General features: G+C 48.3%; 1 protein-coding gene across 1 annotated transcript; it reads right to left on the bottom strand.

Annotated features, from left to right (window-relative positions):
* Positions 1-8,300: 8,300 nt before the first annotated feature.
* On the bottom strand, positions 8,301-15,350 carry IZUMO2 (IZUMO family member 2). The gene is made up of 5 exons (XM_075537896.1): positions 15,119-15,350; positions 14,908-14,982; positions 10,514-10,600; positions 9,319-9,399; positions 8,301-8,431 (listed from the first exon to the last, which is right to left on the bottom strand). The coding sequence occupies exons 1-5, from the start codon at positions 15,348-15,350 to the stop codon at positions 8,301-8,303; spliced, it is 606 nt and encodes a 201-aa protein (XP_075394011.1).
* Between the last annotated feature and the right edge of the window lie 454 nt (positions 15,351-15,804).

The raw sequence follows: 15,804 nt of genomic DNA, 5'->3' as shown, positions 1-15,804 counted from the left end.
CGCAACCGCCTTTGCTGCGTTCTTAAATCCCCTTACCTTAACAGCGTCCCCCCCAAATCGCAGCTGGACTACATTTCCCAGAAGGTATAGCAGCTCCTACTACCCCTGGCCTCAGGTTCGTGAGGCCTTGGGAATGTTGGGAAATGTAGTCTGAGCATAGGATGCAGGCCGAGCGTAGTAGGAATACACAACTCATTGCAATGGAATCGATTCAAGTGCATAGCACCCCTATATGTGGGAGCGGACACCCTCGTCTTCCTCTCTCAGTGGCTGGTGGGTTCGAACCACGAGCCTTGAAGTTAGCAGTCTAATTCTTCACCACTGTGCCCCGGGCGCCTTCTCTATAGTCTATTTAACCCACATTTCTTCTAGTATGTGGTTGTTAGGCGATATTGAATAGGTTCCAACGTATAGTGACCCATGGGGACAATAGAACACAACCTTGCCGGGTCCAGCGCCATCCTCACAATCATTGAATCCATTGACACTGTGGCAAACCATCTCCTAGAGCAGTGGTTCTCCACCTGTGGGTCGCTACCCCTTAAGGGTCGAACGACCCTTTCACAGGGGTCGCTTAAGACCGTTGGAAAACACAGAGGGTGATTTGAACCAAGACACCGCTCCTCTATCCGTCTCCAGGCGGGTCCACCCACATGCAGATACGCCCACCTATGAGTCCCCGGTGTGGACTGTGGCCCATGCTACACCATGCTTCAAGACACAATGTCACTGATTTCTCATTAGAAATAAATACTTCACAATCTAGAATTACCTGTTTTTGTGATGAATCACGACGCTTTCATGATGTTCAATTTGTAACAATGAAACTACGTCCTGCCTATCAGATATTTACATGGAGATTCATCACAAATGACAGTGATGAAGTACCAATGAAAATAACTTCATGGTGGGGGGTCACCACCACATGAGGAACTACATTAAAGGGTCAGGGCATTAGGAAGGTTGAGAACCACTGTTGTAGAGGATTTGGGGCTTTTTGGTGCACCTGCCTCTGAGTGGATTCTGACACGGGGACCTTGTAGGCCAGGGTATAACTACCCCTGTGGGTTTCCCAGACGGTAACTCTTCGTGTGAGCAGAGAGCCTCCTTTTCCTCCCACAGGGAAGCTCCTGGTTTCCAACTGCTGACTTTGTGGTTAGCTGCCCAACATGTAACCCACACACCACAGGGCTATTTTGCTTTAGTCTGGATTACAGACTGTAGTACAAACGTTTGTAAGCTTCCAGTGGAGCACTGGATTTTTAATTTTTCCTGAAAAGGGGCTCTGTAAGTTTAGGGATGTATGCCATACATTACCACGCATGTTCCCTCCTGATGCCATGTCAAAGTACATGAGACAAAGTCTCACCATCTTCTAAGGAGCCTTCTGGCTGTCCTTCCTGGACAGATTTGCCTGTTCTTCTGACAGGCCATGGTTGATTCAACATTCACCACCAATTCCAAAATCCAAGGCATTGGTTTGTTGCCGGTTCAAGTTAAAGATCATCACTACAATGTCCAATTAGAGCTGATGGTGCCCAGCTATCAAAAGATATAGTGTCTGGGGTCTTAGAAGCTTGAAGATCAACAAGCGGCCATCTAGCTGAGAAGCAACAAAACCCACATGGAAGAAGCACACCAGCCTGGGTGATTACGAGGTGTTGATGGGATCAGGTATCAGGCATCAAAGACCCAGTACGAAAAATCATATCAATGTGAATGAGAGGGAGTGCTGAGTGGAGATCCAAAGTCCATTTGTAGACAATTGGACATCCCCTTACAGAAGGGTCACAAGGAAGAGACGAGCCAGTTGGGGTGCAATATAGCACTGATGAAACATACAACTTTCCTCTAGTTCTTTAATGTGCCCCCACTATCGTGACCCCAGTTCAATCTTACAAACCCATAGACCAGAGCATGTACACTAGTACAGGTAAGAAATAGAAACACAGGGGATCCAGGACAGATCAACCCCTCAGGGCCAATATTGAGAGTAGCCATACCAGGAGGGGAGGGGAAGGAGGAGGGATAAAGGGGGAACCGATCACAATGATCTACATATAACTCCCTCCCAGGGGGACGGGACAGACAACAGAAAAGTGGGTGAAGGAAGACATCGGTCAGTGTAAGACATGACAAAATAATTTATAAATTATCAAGGGTTCATGAGGGAGGGTGGGAAATGAGCTATCCTGAGGGCTCAAGTAGAAAGCAAATGTTTTGAGAATGATGAGGGCAACAAATGTACAAATGTGCTTGACACAATAGATGGATGTATGGATTGTGATAAAAGCTGTACGAGCCCCAATAAAATGTTTTTTTAAATAAAAATGTCCAATTAGAATTATGTGAAGCCTTCCTTGTTTATCAGGCTAGCCCCAACTGCAGAGGGCATGCTCGAAGGACCTATCCACCACACTGCAGTGCCTGTCTTCTGTGGTCAAGCCTCTTTTTATATTGCTCAGGGAGGGCGGAATAGAGAAAGCAGAAGAAAAAGCCAATCGAAATTCATCTATCCCTAGGTCAGCGGTATTGACAAAAGTTAAACAAAAGAGTATTTAGGTAACGTTGTATGATCCCATTCCTGGATTTACGTCTCCAGCTGGCCCTCCTAGGTGGGGCAGTGAAGACTCCTGTCCCCAGGAGAAAGACTGACTGACAGCTTCTCTTGAAAAGGAGAGAGGGGTATTTAAACAAGAGTTGCCCTAAGGCACTTACAGACCTGCCTACCATAGTGATGTTAACACAGATCACCCCAGGTCAAGCAGAAGCAGGGGAGGATGCCCTTTTAGGACAAGTGTTCCTGTGTCCGTTCAGCTTAAACGTGGTGACATGAGCTTGTCTCTTTCAAAGACTTCTGCAATCATCCTGACTTGTTCCACATTCACAGCGGATGAGGTTAAAAATGCCATGGTTAAAAAAAAAACAAAACAAAAAACCAACAACCCCCAAACAACAAAAAAATGCCATGGCTTGAGCCAAGCGCACCTGAGTCCTCCAAGTGACATCTTAGCTCTTGAGCCCTTTACCGGTTGTATTGGACAGGGTTCTCTAGAGAGACAAACCAGATTGCTAGTAATTATATATAAATATATTTATAAAGATAGATATATAATTCAAGAAATAAACCGTTAAATAATATACAGATAGATAATACAGGAAATTAACAGTTAAATTATAAAGCAGTGAGACACTAGCAGTCCTTCAAGTTTTGAGAGCTGCCAGTTGCCAGTCCCCTTCTGTAGAGAGAGCTGGGCTATATGTACCCAGGCAGCAAACAGCAAGGCAGGTCCCCAACTGTCAGTCCCCAGCTCCAGAGATGAACATTCCAATCGTGTGGGCTTAAAGGGACCTCAACTTACAGCGACACAGTCCACAGGCTAGGCATCCCACAGGTAGTGTACCCCTTTAAACTGAGGCACAGAACAACCAAGGTGAGGCTCACCAAGCCATTTATCCCTCTGCCCTTCAGTTAATCCTACTTGTGTTTATCGGCCAGGCTGGCACAATAAACTATAGCACCGGTAGATGCCTTTGACAGTAGATTGGGGGTGGGGGGAGGGCCACCATGGAGCTCACAGAGGCATGGCAGAATGTGTCACAGGCTTTATTAACGACATTTCTTCTGCACCCCAAGTCCCGCACACCCCTACTGCAGCAGGAGCCGTCGATTCTGCCGGTACATGTAAGCCCTGGTCAGAGAGAAAGAAAGTCCAAGGTTAGTTGCCGAAACTTCAGGCCTCTCCCTATCAAAGCAGCCCCTCAACTCCCTCCCATCATCACCCGGATCCCGCTCAACCCATCGGGAGGTGCCAGAGTGGTTTCACATTGGCCTGTGCTCTGTAAGGCTGGCAGTTCGAAACCACCAGCAGCTCTTTGGGGACAAGACGAGGCTTTCTACTCCAGTAAAGAGCCCGTCTCAGAAACCCACACGGGCAAGATGTACCCTGTCCTACAGGATGGCTAGAGTCAACATGGACTCAGTGGCAGGGGGTGGGGAGGGGGAGAGAGAGAGAGAGAGAGAGAGAGAGAGAGAGAGAGAGAGAGAGAGAGAGAAGCTGATTTCAGAGTTCTCAGCCTAACAGAGTTTGGTGCAAGAAAAATCCGGACTTGTAGGAGGTCTGGTGGCATATGGGCTTTATATAGAACTGCTGTCCCACAGGGTCAGCAGTTCTAATCCCTCTACCCCGCCAGAGTCTTTAAAGTCTTCTCCTTTGGTATAAAAATCACTTATCTTTTTATTTCGTCATAATGGATGGTGTCCTAAAGTATTTATCTCTGCGAGACTGACTAATGTTATTAGCCTACTCTTCCCTAACTTTGTCCATGTCTTCAGGTGTTTGGTAGACCTATCTTTGCTTTTTAAGGATGTATAATATTTCCATTTTATGAATGGCCCAGAGTTGGCGTACCCATTCCTCTGTAGTCAGAGTCCTTGAGTGTTTCCATCTCTTTGCTCTTACGGAAATGGCTGCAATCAACACAGGTGTGCATGAGTCTGTTCTTGTTTCTTTAGGGTATCTACCAAATAGATGGTAGGATCCTAAGGTACTTGCATTTGTGTAAAGAAGCCTGGCCTGATTTCCATGGTGCTTGTAGAACTCTACCACCTCACCGGCAATGGTTGAGCATTCCAATCTCTCCACATCCTCTCTACCCTTGATTATTATTTTGTACATTGTTGCTTAAAGCGGGCATGCGAGGCGTGGGAAACTAACACTGAGGGAGATAGGACAAGGACTATATTCCCTAGCTTAGAGGGAGTCTGGAAAACCTCCACTTTGGTAAATTAGAGGCAAAGTCCAAGTACATGATCCTGCTTTAAATCGCATTCCCACAGATTCTTCCCTAAACAGCTATGCTGCCTTAAAGTGAGCACACGGTTGATTCTGTCTCTCTGTAGAAGCAGATGTCCTGTTGCCATTTCTTCCCGCCTCAGCACCCATCCCCACCTCATGCCTTCCCCCAATGCAGGTATTAGGTCTCCTCACCTGTGAGATCCGGGACCTTCATGTAGATGCCACCCACCTTGTGCCGCATGTCACTATTTATTTTTCACATGTAACTATGGAATATGCATGTCTTATGGTTACCTATAAATGTCCTAATGTAGTAAAGGTTCTCTCTCACTTCTCCCACCTCCACGTGGACCACCAAGGGGGGTCGAGGTGAGCATGCTACCATGAATTGTGTCTGACTCCTTTATTGTACCCTCTCCTGTCTCTCTGATGTACCCTCTATGGCTTTGCTATGATCTGTATGTAGTGTCACCGCACAGTTGCTCCTGCGGTTGTTAGAGGCTGGTTTCCTCTGACAGTGAGGTTGTATCTCACGGTTGTTTTCATTCGTCTCTCTTACTGTTAATGAATGGGGACAGTTATTCATATGCTTGTTGGCCACTTGGATGCCACTTTATGACATTGTCCAGCCATGCCTTGTACCAAGTTATTTTGACTGGGCTATTTGTATTTGTTATTAAGGTGCTGTCATGTTCTATAGATTTTAAAAATTAGCCCTGTATGTGCATCATTTCTAAATATTTCTTTGCAACCAGCGGGTTTTCTCTGGCCTCTTTTGATGTAGTCTTTGATGTGCATACACTTTGTATTTCTCGAAGGTTCCAGTGCTCTGTGTTATTCTCTAGATCAGTGGTTCTCAATCCTCCTCATACAGGTCCTCATGTTGTGGTGACACCACCCCCCCCCCCCGCCATAGTTATTTTCATTGCTACTTCATAACTGTCAATTCGCTACTGCGACGAATCAGGCGACCCCTGTGAAAGGGTTGTTCACCCCCAAAGGGGGCGTGTGCGACCCACAGGTTGAGAACCGCTGCTCTAGAGTGTGTGATTCATTTTTAAAGTCTCAGTTGCAGTAGCACCCATTTCATTTCTTATTGATAATATTTTTTTCTCTTTCCTGTTAAGCTTGCCAGTGGCTTATCCATTTCATTAATCTTTGTGAAGAACCAACTTTATTTTTTCTACTTTATTATATTTTTATGGTTTTTTAGAACCAACTTCTTGTCCTCTTGATGTTTCCTATCTTTTTTTCTCCTTCCGATTCATGTATTCTGCTCTAATTTAAATCATAAAAACATTATGATTCCTGTTCTTCTGGAGTTGGGGGGTGGGGTGGCTTTGCTAGTCTTGTTCCCGTAGTGCTGGTCCATGTATTCCAGTGTTTAGTTTGTGGGCACCACTTACTCCTATGAACTGCTGAGGACTGCTTTTGCCAGGCCCCAGGAATTTAGATACGTTGTATTTCTCATTCTTTTTTAAGTTCGAATAAAGATGACGTTTCTCCCATCCAAAAATAAATAGATAGATAGATAAATAAATAAAGGCTGATGGATAGTCTTGGACACCCACAAGGGCAGTTCTATCCTGTCCTAAAAGGTCCAGTGAGTCGGAGTGGACCCCGTGACCATGCATTTGCTTTGAACACACAGGGTATGGGGAGGACAAGACATCGTACCCAGAGGAGAGAAACCATTGGCACGCACTCACACCAGTGTCCAAGGGATTACTGAGAGACAGCGCTCTCAAGAGGACCTGGCAGGTCAAGGAAAACTGTCACACACGTGTGGCTGGTGGTGGACCAATACATCCTAGTCACAGGGGGCTTACTGGAGCAGGAATAGGGGCCTGAGTAGAATGTGTACGTTGTGGTGAGTCGTTATAGCTTCCTGGTGGGGGCGCTGAAAGCCGTATCTTGTCAGAGGAAACCAGTCTCTGACAACCGCGGGGTCCTTGGGTGCAATTGTATGGTGATAATATATCAAGATCACTGCAAAGTCATGGAAGCTAGGAGAGATACGAGAGGAAGTAAAATGAAGGAGTCAGACACATCGTATGGTGGCATGCTCACCTCTGGTACGGCCATGATCTCAGCAGCCAGGTGCACGCAGAGAGAGTCTTTACTGTCTTGGGATATTTGTACGGAGCCATAAGACATACATATTCAGTAGTTACATGCATCACAAGGTGGGTAGTAACCACAGTAAAGTCCCTGAGCTCACAGGTGAGGAAACCCAATATCTGCCTTGGGGGAAGGAACGAGGGGGGCTGGGTGCCTTGGAAGGAGGAGATAACAAAAGAATGTCTGCTTGTACAGGGAGACAGAATCCACCATGTGCTACTTCAAGACAGCTTAGCTGAGTCTGTGGGAACGATACTTAAAGCAGGATCATGTACTTGGACTTGACCTCTAACTTACCAAAGTGGAGACTCTCCTACCGTGGAATACCAGCTTTCCAGATTCCCTCTGTGATAAGTTAGGGAATAGAGTCCTCATCCTGTTTCCCTCAGTGTTTGTTTCCCACATTATTTCTCCTGTGGGGGTTGATGGGTTTGAACTCTGGACCTTGCTGATAGTGACATAATCACCGCTTAACCCATCACACCACCAGGGATCCTTACAAACAAGCTAGCTGCCACCAAGTCAATTCACTTCCGACTCCTGGAGACCCCTCCTGTGCCAGAGTCAAACCACGTCCCGTGGGGTGTCCAGAAGCTGGTTTTGGAGGTAGATGGTCAGGCTTTTTGGCCAAGGCACCTCTGCGTGGCCTTGACCCTCCAGTTCTCAGAGAACAGAGTGCAGTTAGGGATTTCCTCTCCAACCTCTGAGGGCATGTTAACCATTTCCACTCCAGACTCGGATGGCACCTTAACTACTTCCACTTCCCAGGGACTCCAGACAGTCAGAGATGGTGGGGGGCGGGGAGAGGGCAGGGAGGGCAAAATAAATACATTTATATCTATATCTGTATTTATCTATCAAGAGAACAGACAGGAAAATAGCATGAGAAAGAATGTTAGAGAGACGTCGGACAGTGTAAGACATGAAAAAATAATAGTTTATAAATTGTCAAGGGTGAGGGGGGTGGGGGAATGAGCTGAGACCAAAGGCTCAAGTAGAAAGAACATGTTTTGAGAAAGCTGATGGCAACAAACATACAAATATGCTTGACACCCTGGATGGATGGATGGGTTGTGATAAGAGTTGTACGAGCCCCAATAAAATGATTCATTTTTAAAAAAACTAGAATGTTGGAGAGGAGGAGGAGGAGAAAGGGAGAGGGAGATAAAGAACGAGGGAGGGAAGGAGAGAAGCTGGAGGAGAGGGGGGAGGGAGAGATAAAGAGGGAGAGGGAGGAGGAGAGGAGTAAAGACATGCAGTAGAGGGCGGACACTCAGAAAGGACAAGGTGACAAGCCCAGCGGCTGTCATTTTTTGGAGGGGCCCCTCAACCGTGAGAGCTCCGCAGGGACCGAGGGGAGGGGAGGGCAGGGGTGGTGACTCACGAGAACAACATGGCCAGGAAGAGGAAGAAAGCCAGGAACACGGAGATGGTGATGCCCAGCGCAGCCTGGTCCTGCGGGTAGAACTCTCTGTCCTGGAACTGCAGGGTCATGCGGGGCTGCCGGTTCACTAGTGTGGGAGGGAGGGAGGGAGGGAGGGAGGGAGAGAGAGAGAGAGAGAGAGATAGAGAGAGAGAGAGAGAGTCAGATTTCCCGGCTGGTCAGTAATGACCCTTCCTCAACTCGTAGCAGATCCAACCCAAGGCTGTATGAAAACAAAGTACCCAAAGTGGCATGGATCCAAGAATGCCAGGCTAGAAATGTCGGGTGGGGAGTGCAGGGAACAGTGTGAGCCAGAAAGGGAACAGCATGTGACAAGGTATAGCAAACCATGTTGTATCCTGATGGCTCTCTGAGGGTTCACCGCTAGAAGGGCATATTCAAACATCAACAACAACAAAAAAGGTTTATTTTAATTTAAAAAATTTTTAAAAATCTGTGAATGAACGAGAGTGTTTTCAGCATGTTCTTCGAGTTGCCCTAAGTACGACCCTGGCTATGAGGAATACCCCGTGTCCCGCACCCCTACATTACCTAAACCAAATATACTGCCTTTGAATCGAATCTGACTCATAGTGACCCTATAGGATAGGGTAGAACTGCCCCCGTGGGTTACCAAGACGGTAACTCCTGGCAGCAGCCGAGAGCCTCCTCTTTCTCCCACGGAGCGGCTGGTAGTTCCGAACTGCTGATCCTGCAGATCCGCCGCCCAGTGCATAACCGCTCTGCCACCAGAGCTCCTCTTCTGGCCTTGCCACCCTGCCCCACCCCCACAGTTCAGGGGATGTCTTGCCATTTAACAAGGGAGTTGGGGAGGGAGAGAACTGGGGGGCACTCTCTGAACGTGGAGGGCATGTCGGGGCCACGCTGTCAGTGGGTGGAAAGGGACTATGCGGGAGCCCTCAAAACCCGTGGCCGCCTTCCTGGCCCCTGGCCCTGCCCGGGGCCTCCTCTTACCGAAGCAATACTTGTTCTTGATGCACTTGGGAATGATCTTCTGGCAGAGGAAGCAGTCCGTGACCTCCTCTTGCAGCGTGTCTGCACACGGGGGAGGGGGCTCGTGAGACTGGCCTCCAGGTCCCGGGAGAGAGCGGGAACAGGGCCCCTTGGGCCTCCTGGCTCTCCCCTCCCCCCCATTCCTTCAGGAGATGTATCCCATCAAGTGCATCCTGACTCCTAGCGACCCTATAGGACAGGGGAGAACTGCCCCTGCGGCTTCCGAGCCCCTGACTAACTCTGGGTGAGGGCTAACCTCGGACGCCACAGGGACTCCGCGACGTCTCGTTTCGTGGTTTTCACGTGGCGCCCCCTTGTGGCACAGGCTGCCTAAACGCTGCCTGACGGACGGCCTCCTCCGCCTGGGCACGCACCAAGACTACATCTCCCAGACTCCCTTGCAGCAGGCGGCAGCCATGTGACCGAGCGTTAGCCAATAGAAAGCGGGCACAGTGATGCGCCCCTCCCCGTGCGCCTTTTCTCTTCTGACTCAGCATTGGAAAGCTCCGAAAGGGAGACAGCTTGGACCCCTGCGTCACACCGCTGGAAATTACGTCTCAACTCGTAATGGAGTTTGCACCGGGGAGAAATCATCTTCTGTTGCGTTGACGGGGTGGAGATGAAGGGGGATTGTTTGTTATGACAAGCAGAGCCTAACCTATCCCCTCCCCAAGTCAGTCAGTCAATCCAGCCATTCCGCAGTCCATCTGTCTGGTTGGATAGCTACATATTTGCAAGTTGTAGCCATTTCCCAAACCCCTCTCAAAGCAGATATCCCTGGGTGGTAGGGCTTTGGGGTTAGTCAATTCCCTACTTCCCTACCCCCCGAAAAAAAGTGGACTGTGTAGGAGAGCAGTGCTGGAGGACAGATAGGGGTTATGGGGCGTAAAAGCATAGAGAAAATAAACGCAGAACTCACGGCAAAGCTTAGGGTGGCAGGCTGTAAGAGAACAGAGCTTCCATGAGTGAGCCTGGACTAGCAAATTGGTAATTTACTTAAGAAAAGTCTGGGGGAGGGAGAGTGGAGGGCAGGAGGGCAGAAGAGATTAAGTGAGTGGGAGGGGAGAGTGGAAGAGGGAGGCTGGGAAGACAATGGGAGAAGGGGATGGAGGGGTTCTGTGGTGGGAAGAGCTCTGCGGAGCAGTGGGGGCTGCACCTTTGTGTTCATAGTCTTTCAGAATGTTCTTGAGTTCGTGAAGCACCTTCCGTCTAAAAGCCACCAACTTTTCCAGTAGTGGCTCATCTGAGGGGAGAGAGAGAGAGATAGATCCTTGTGAGATGTGTGATGTGAAGCACCCAGGCAGTGTCCCACTATCCAGTTTCTAAGAACCCAGGAGTAGACGGCTCTTTTCATTTCCTGGGCCTCTGGATCTGCTAGGACAGCCATAGGAAATGATTACAAGTCACTTCAAAGAAGAGACATTGGCTTATTTAATTTGTATAGTTCAAAACAGAAAGCAAACTCACCGCCATCTAATGGATTCTAACTCTTAGCCATCCCCTAGGATGGGTAGAAGTGCCCTGTGAGTTTCCCAGACTAGAACTCTTTATGGGAGTAGACAGTTTCGTTTTTCTCCCTGAGGGAGGTCTGGTTGGTTCAAACTTCGGATCTTGTGGTTAGCAGCCCAAGGCATAACTACTAAACCACTTCATAAGGGTTCCTTAGGAAACCTATTAACAGCCTTCAATATGCAGGGGACCGAACTTTGCTTGCTGAAAGTGAAGCACTTGCTGATGAAGATCAAGGATGGAAACCTTCAGCACGGAGTACAACTCACTTTATATTTAGAGGAGCAAACTCCTCCCAACTGGAACATTGTTGATATTGTGGGAAACGGACACTGGGGGAAATAGGACGAGGACCATATCCCCTAACTTATAACAGGGGGAATCTGGAAAGCTAGTATTCCATGGTAGGAAAGCCACCACTTTAGTAAGTTAAAGTCCAAATACATGATCCTGCTTTAAATATTCTTCCCACAGGCTCTCCCCTGAACAGCTATGCTGCCTTAAAGTAGCACATGGTTGATTCTGTCTGCCTGTACAAGCAGACCTTTTGTTATCTCCTTCCTCCGCGGCACCCAGCCCCCCTCATACCTTCCCCCAATGCAGGTATTAGGTGTCCTCACCTGTGAGCTCAGGGACCTTGCTATGGTTACCACCCACCTTGTGACGCATGTAACTACTGAATATGCATGTCTTGTGGCTATCTATAAATATCCCAAGACAATAAAGACTCCCTCTCTCTTCTCCCACCTCCATGTGAACCACCAGAAGGGGCTGAAGTGAGCATGCTACCAGGAAATGTCTGACTCCTTTATTTTACTTTCTCCTATCGTCTATGACTTTACTATAACTTTTATATATCATTGCCTTACAATTGCCCCTAGGGACCCCTCAGTTGTTAGGAGCTGGTTTCCACCGACACAGTATCATGACAACTAGAGGAAAGATGGGAGTTGCCAAGGAGTTTGGCTTGCCTGGATCCACAATCAATGCTCATGGAAGCAGCCGTCCAGAGATCAAGCGAGGCATTTGCATTGGATAAATCTGCCGCATACGGTTTCTTTCAAGAGTGTTGACAAGCAACGATATTACGTTGAGGACTAAGGTGCTCCTGACCCAAGCCATGGAATTTTCAATGGCCTCAGATACGTGTGAATTTTGGACCCAGAAGGAGGAAGACCAGAGAAGCATCCATGTGTTTGAGTTATGATGCTGGTGAAGATGATTCAAAGTACCACAAACCGCCCGAGAACAAACAGATCTATCTTGAAAGAGGTAGTCAGAATGCCTCCTGGGCCAGTCTGGGTACTGTAGAGAGACAAATCCACAGAAACTCACGTCTCAGAGAGAGTTTTATATAAAGGTTAAGTGCACATCAAGAAAACATCCCAACCCAGTGCTGCCCAAACCCACAAGTCCAACATCAGCCCATATGTCTGACACCAATCCACAAAGTCCTCCTCCATCTCACAAAACACACACAATGACACTGACTGCAGGAAGAAAGCCGAGTCGGTGCGCATGTAAGCATCTCAGCACTGGCAGGGATCTCCACATGGCTGCTCCAGCACCCAGGGCTGCATCAGGGTAGGTCCATGTGGCTTCTCCTCGGGGATGTCTTGCAGAAAGTGAGCCTTGCTGAAGCAGGGAACTGGCTAAGGCAGCTGCAACCATGTTCATCAGAAAGCAAGAGACCTGAGAACTTCAAAGGTGAGGCTCACCGAGCCATTTATCCCCTCTGGCCTTCAATTAACCCCACATGTATTTATTGGCCAGGTTATCACAATAAACTAACTACCTCACCTCCTTAGAAGCAAAGAAGATGAAACTTCATCTCATGTACTTAAAAAAAAAGCATATTGGGGGTTCTTATAGCTCTTATAGCATTCTATACATCCGTTGTTTCAAGCGTATGTGTATATATGTTACCCTCCTCATTGTCCAAACATTTACTTTCTATTTGAGCCCTTGGTATCAGCTCCTCTCTTTTCCCTCTCTACCGCCTCATGACTCTTTTGATAACTTATAAATTGTTATTGTTTTCAAGTCTTATACCGACCGCTGTCTCTCTTCACCCACGTTTCTATGGTTCATCCCCACCTGGGGAGGGGAGTGGTTTATTATTATACTTTGGACATGTTGTCAGGAAAGACCAGTCCCTGGGGAAATATATCGTGTTCCGTAAAGTGTAACAGAGGAAGCCCTTGGACTAGATGGATTGACGCCATAACTGCATCCATGCACTCAGACATAAGAACAACTGTGAGTGTGGTAGCCACCTGATCTGGTGTCTATTTGAGGATTAAGAGTGTAGGGGTGGAGTCTAGGCTCTCAATCTGGAGATAGCCAATGAGACTTCTGTGTGGGCATGGCCTTCTCCTAAGAATTCTGGGAAATCTGGTGCTTCCTCCTTCGAGGCGGAAGACACTGCTCTCTCTCTCTGCCACTTCTGGGGAGACATTACAGAAGACAAGCCACATGGATGCAACCAGAACTCTGAAGCCGGAGAAGCCACAGAGAGACCCCTGCCAGCACTGAGATGCTTACAAAGTCACTGGGACCCAAAGGCTTTCTATCCACTGGCTTGTGATTGTTCTGCATTTGGCTTCATTGCTTGTGTTTTGTGAGTCTGAAGAGGAATTTATAGATTGGTATTAGATATGTGGGCTAATATCAGACTTATGGCCTTGGACTGGACTGGGTTCTGATGTTTTCTTAATATACAATTGCTCTTGCATATAAACCTCTTCCTTATACACATATGTGTGTCTATGAATTTGTTTCTCCAGTCCACCCGGACAAACACAGTGAGGATGACCCAGGACAGGCGATCTTTCTTTCTGTTGTGTTAGGGGTCACTCTGAGTCGGAACGAACTTGACCCCACCTAACAGCAGCGGCCAACATTTTGGGGTGACACAGTGCAGTCCCTCTCAGAGTGCCATTGTGGCACTGCAGATTAAACGGGGTGGTGGTGGTGAGGCCCACGGTGTCTGAGTCCAACATCGCAGGTTCAAATCCTCAGATGTCACTTTCTAGCTGTGCGACCCTGGGTGTGTCGATGACCACCCTGCGCCTCAGTTTCCACCTCTGACCACGCACATCATCACACTTGATGAACTCTTGTTTGTAAAGCATGTGAGCACAGAATTGGCTACATACACATTTTCACTTTTATTTCATTATTTCTTAAAAAATAATGTTGTTGGGGGCTCTTAGAACTCATCACAACCCATACATCCATGATTTATTTTTGTTTTATTTCATTTAAAAAATCACTTTACTGGGGGCTCATACAGTTATTATCACAATCCATCCATCCATCCATTGGGTCAAGCACATCTGTACATTTGTTGCCACCCTCATTCTCAAAATATTTTCTTTCTATTTGAGCCCTTGGTATCAGCTCCTCATTTTTCCCCTTCCCTGCCTCCCTCCATCACAAACCCTTGATAATTTATTATTTCATTATTTTTAACAGTTTCAGTGGCATATAATTCCCAAACCATAAATTCCATTCGCTCTAGTATTTAAAAGAAATACTTGTACGGTCCTCACCATGGTTAATTTGAGAACATTTTCTTTTCTGGACTCATGATCATTCGCTCTCCAATTCCCCCAACCTCTCTTTCCATTACCCCCCCCCCAAATCATTCATCCAGCGATTGCCTATAAATGTACCTATCCTAGATTTCACGTACAGAAAATCAGCAACAACACGCAAAACAAAAACCATCGGGACAATGACCAAGTAAGGTCGAGAACCGCCTCAATTGAAAAGAAAGCAGGCGGAATTCAATAGGAGAACAGCGTGAAAATGGGTCCCCAGGAAAATCAAACGATAGGGCGTTGAAGCTGAACCCAACTACATCCGCCATCACCCACGCTTCCAGAGCACTCGCACGGTCTACGGACAGAGGGGAGTCACCGGAGGCTTAATCCACGCGTATTTTCTCTTCATTAAAAAATATGTATTTTATTTCATTGGGTTTTATGAAGGGGATGAATTGGTGACCCGAGGGAAGGGAGCAGGGGCAGCTCCTACCTTTCAGGGGTTCGTCCGAGATCGTCTTTGTTTGATTCTTAACAAAAGTGGCCACCCAGTCCAGTTTGGCTGTCCCTAGGGGCGACAAGGAATGAGGTTCCCAATGGGTTCCCCCAGAGGGCCCAGGGATCCTCCAACTTCCTTCAAACTTGGCGCAGCCCAGGGCGCAGCCGGCCCCACAGCCCACCTCGCCCGGCTCCCCGGCACGCACCCACTTTCCCCACGAAGGCGTTCAGTGCGTAGTCGCGGAAGAAAGGGCCCTCCATGCCCAGCAGCAGGGACTGCGCGCGGGCCTGCAGCCGCTCCTCCTGGAAGCGCCCGGGCACCAGGGCGAAGCGCAGCTGGCTCAGGGCCTCCTCCACCGACGGGATGCACTGCAGGCAGGCCCCGGCACCGCGGGCACCCAGGCCCAGCCACAGCACCAGCGCCCAGGCCAGAGGCATGGCGAGGGCCTTTGTGAGGTCACCGGGAGGGGCGGGGCCAGGGAGGCCCCCCCACCTTCTCCCCCTCCCCTCCCCCTCCCCCCGCAGGGGTGGCCAAGGATTCAAGGGAAGTCCACCTGGCGTCCAGAGCAGGTCTCTGCCCCGGCCCCAGGGAACTTACATCGTATCTAGTCAGCAAGTGGCTTTAGTGAGCACCTGAGATAGGTGAAGGATGCTTGGCAGCGCAGTGGGTTAAGCGTTGGGCGCTCCCCCCCCCACCCCCATCTGCTAAGTGCAAGATCAGCAGTTATGGACTGGACGGCAGTGAATTCGTTGCTTGTTTTTTTCTAAGTACTTTTATTGGGGGCTCTTACATCTCTTGTCACCGTCCATCCATTCATCCAGTGTGTCAAGCACATGTGCACATAGGCCTCCATCGCCATTTTCAAAGCATTCTCTTCCCACTTGAGCCCGA

The sequence above is a fragment of the Tenrec ecaudatus genome, chromosome 18, assembly GCF_050624435.1.
Source record: "Tenrec ecaudatus isolate mTenEca1 chromosome 18, mTenEca1.hap1, whole genome shotgun sequence".
NCBI classification, from domain to species: Eukaryota; Metazoa; Chordata; class Mammalia; order Afrosoricida; family Tenrecidae; genus Tenrec; species Tenrec ecaudatus.
The sequence above is the reverse complement of the archived record's forward strand: the minus strand, read 5'-3'. Positions and strand labels throughout refer to the sequence as shown.